We start from the raw sequence: 2,410 nt of genomic DNA, 5'->3' as shown, positions 1-2,410 counted from the left end.
TTTGAAATAATTGTTTTTATTACTAATCTGAATTATTAAATTAGAAATAAATTTAAACATCAAATTGTAAATGGCGGCTCTCCGTTAATTGCAGCTAACACTTTCTCGTTTTTTAAGATCGTAATATGAGTACCCTCGACGTAATGTACTTTCACCACATTTTGAGTTACCTTAAATAATTAAACACTTTATTAATAAAAAATTTGGTTAAATATGATTTAAATAAAAATAGATTAACGTAACATTTTTCAAATACCTTCTGCAAACCATAATCCTCTTCGATCATGGATATATGCAAGGGATGTGTAGATTTTAGCAATGTTATAGGAGATTGAATAGGTGGCAACGTAGATGGATCATATTGCCTAATTGCGGATGAATGTTTGTAAACTGTTGTACACAAAGTCTTTAAATTTGCAGGTGAAAGTGACGTATTCGTTGTTAAGAATTGTTTGGCGAAAATATTATATCTCTCTTCCCAGGTATTACATTTCTTTAGTTCCATTAGAATCTACGATAATAATAATACGTTTCATATATATATATATATATGTTTTACTTCAAAATAGGAAACACTTAAAATACAAGAATATAAAATATGACAAAATATTGATACTGATATTTATAAAAAGTATATATATATATATGTATATCATAAATAAATCAATTAATTTCAATACAAGCTCTAAAAAAATTTATACCTTTTCACTATTTCCTGCTGAATAAATTTCCATAATATTAGTTAGAATAACAATCTGAAGATTTACATCATCAGAATCTGATGTAAAATGTTTGTACATTGTTCGTATTTGTTCAGGAGCGCCGTCAATGAGAACTAGTCGACCTTTAAAATTCATAGCTTCCAATCTTCTTGTTAACTCAACTGCAATAATAGATCCGAAGGAGTAACCTACTATTATAAAATCTTTTCCATTTTTCATCTTTGGTAATATATGCTGTAAAAATATTAAATATATTCGATGAAATTTTCTTCTTAAACAAAAATTATTCTCTGTCAATTAATATAATACAAAATTAATAATATTATTAATAATATGAAAATACTAATGCAATTACGTACGTTTATAAGATGATCAATTGTTTCAGATATAATGTTAGAAGAAGCACTAATGTTCATATTACAATGCAAGGACGTTGCTGAAAATTTAATATCTGGTGCTAAATGATTAAATATAGTTCCACATCCATCGAGACCCGGAATAAGAAATACTTCAGTCGTAGTTTTCTGTCTTTTTGTAGAGAAATCAAAACAAATTTGTGATACAAAATCTTCATCTTTTACAACACCAACTAAATATTTTATAACATCTAGCTCTTTTGTGTCTTCAAGTTTCTTTTTGTCATGCATATTATCGTCACTAACATTTCCATCGGACATTTTGATGAGTTTCGCGAAAGTAAGATTTCTTATTTCTTGTGCAGTGAGACAAATATCAAATTCGCGTTCAAAATTTTGCTTAATTTCAATGGCCATCATGGAATCCATTCCAAGTTCGGCCAAAGGAGAATTTTGACTTACAACTTTCATATCTTTTATGTCTATAATGTAAAATAAAATATTATTATCATATAATTAAGTAATAAATATATTAAGAATAATTACAAAAATAATCGTTCGATGCGTCATTTATGTATCAATAATTTTTTCAAACTGTTGTCCGGTTAAAAATTGCAGTTCCACACACGGCTATAATAGTAGAACATATATGCAATTGTCCTAATATAAATTAAATGATACAAGTAAAAACATAAGTAACGCTCAGACGACAGTTTAAAAGAATAATGCACTGTTCAGATAATTAAATTTATGACTATATATGCACACATGCAAAAATAAAAAAAATTATATTACGTAATTACCTAAAATATTAGCAACAGTTTCTACCATACTGCCAAGTCCGCAAGATCCCGCTTTTTTTTCAGCTACGACCATGCTGCTCACAACTGGTTGGCTTTGAATTAAAAATTTATCAAGTTTGTCGAGACAACAGGATATTTTTTGTTGCAGAGTGCCACCGATAATCAATTCTTTATCTTCCTCCTGCATGTCTGCGACGAGACCAACGTCGCCCACAGCTCCCCACTGAATTGCCAATCCAGGTAATCCATCCTCCGCCCTCTTTTCGCATACTCTCTCCATGATGGAGTTGGCCATGCCATAATTAGTTTGTCCGGCATTTCCTCTACCGCAGGAAACGGAAGAGAATACTACGAAATGCCGCAGTTTAGGGCAAATTTTTCTAGTAAGTTTGTCCAATGTTTGAGTTGCTCGAGCCTTCGATTGGAAGGACTCCGCAAAGGTTTCAGCAGTTTGATTTTTCAGGACACTGTCTTTCAATACAACACCAAGATTGAATATCGCGTCCACTGGTCCTTCTTTTTCCGCAGT

The 2,410-nt window shown here is 30.7% G+C and overlaps 1 protein-coding gene across 1 annotated transcript; it reads right to left on the bottom strand.

The window, feature by feature from the left end:
• Positions 1-6: 6 nt before the first annotated feature.
• On the bottom strand, positions 7-2,407 carry LOC105460886 (fatty acid synthase-like; the record flags this gene model as incomplete). The annotated part of the gene is made up of 5 exons (XM_011707374.1): positions 7-170; positions 257-511; positions 702-956; positions 1,082-1,560; positions 1,882-2,407. Coding segments are annotated over 5 exons (1,626 nt in total), but the record flags the coding sequence as incomplete, so codon positions are not given.
• Positions 2,408-2,410: the final 3 nt, after the last annotated feature.

Source organism: Wasmannia auropunctata, unplaced genomic scaffold, assembly GCF_000956235.1.
Source record: "Wasmannia auropunctata unplaced genomic scaffold, wasmannia.A_1.0 LD314068.1, whole genome shotgun sequence".
In the NCBI taxonomy this organism is placed as follows: domain Eukaryota; kingdom Metazoa; phylum Arthropoda; class Insecta; order Hymenoptera; family Formicidae; genus Wasmannia; species Wasmannia auropunctata.
The sequence above is the reverse complement of the archived record's forward strand: the minus strand, read 5'-3'. Positions and strand labels throughout refer to the sequence as shown.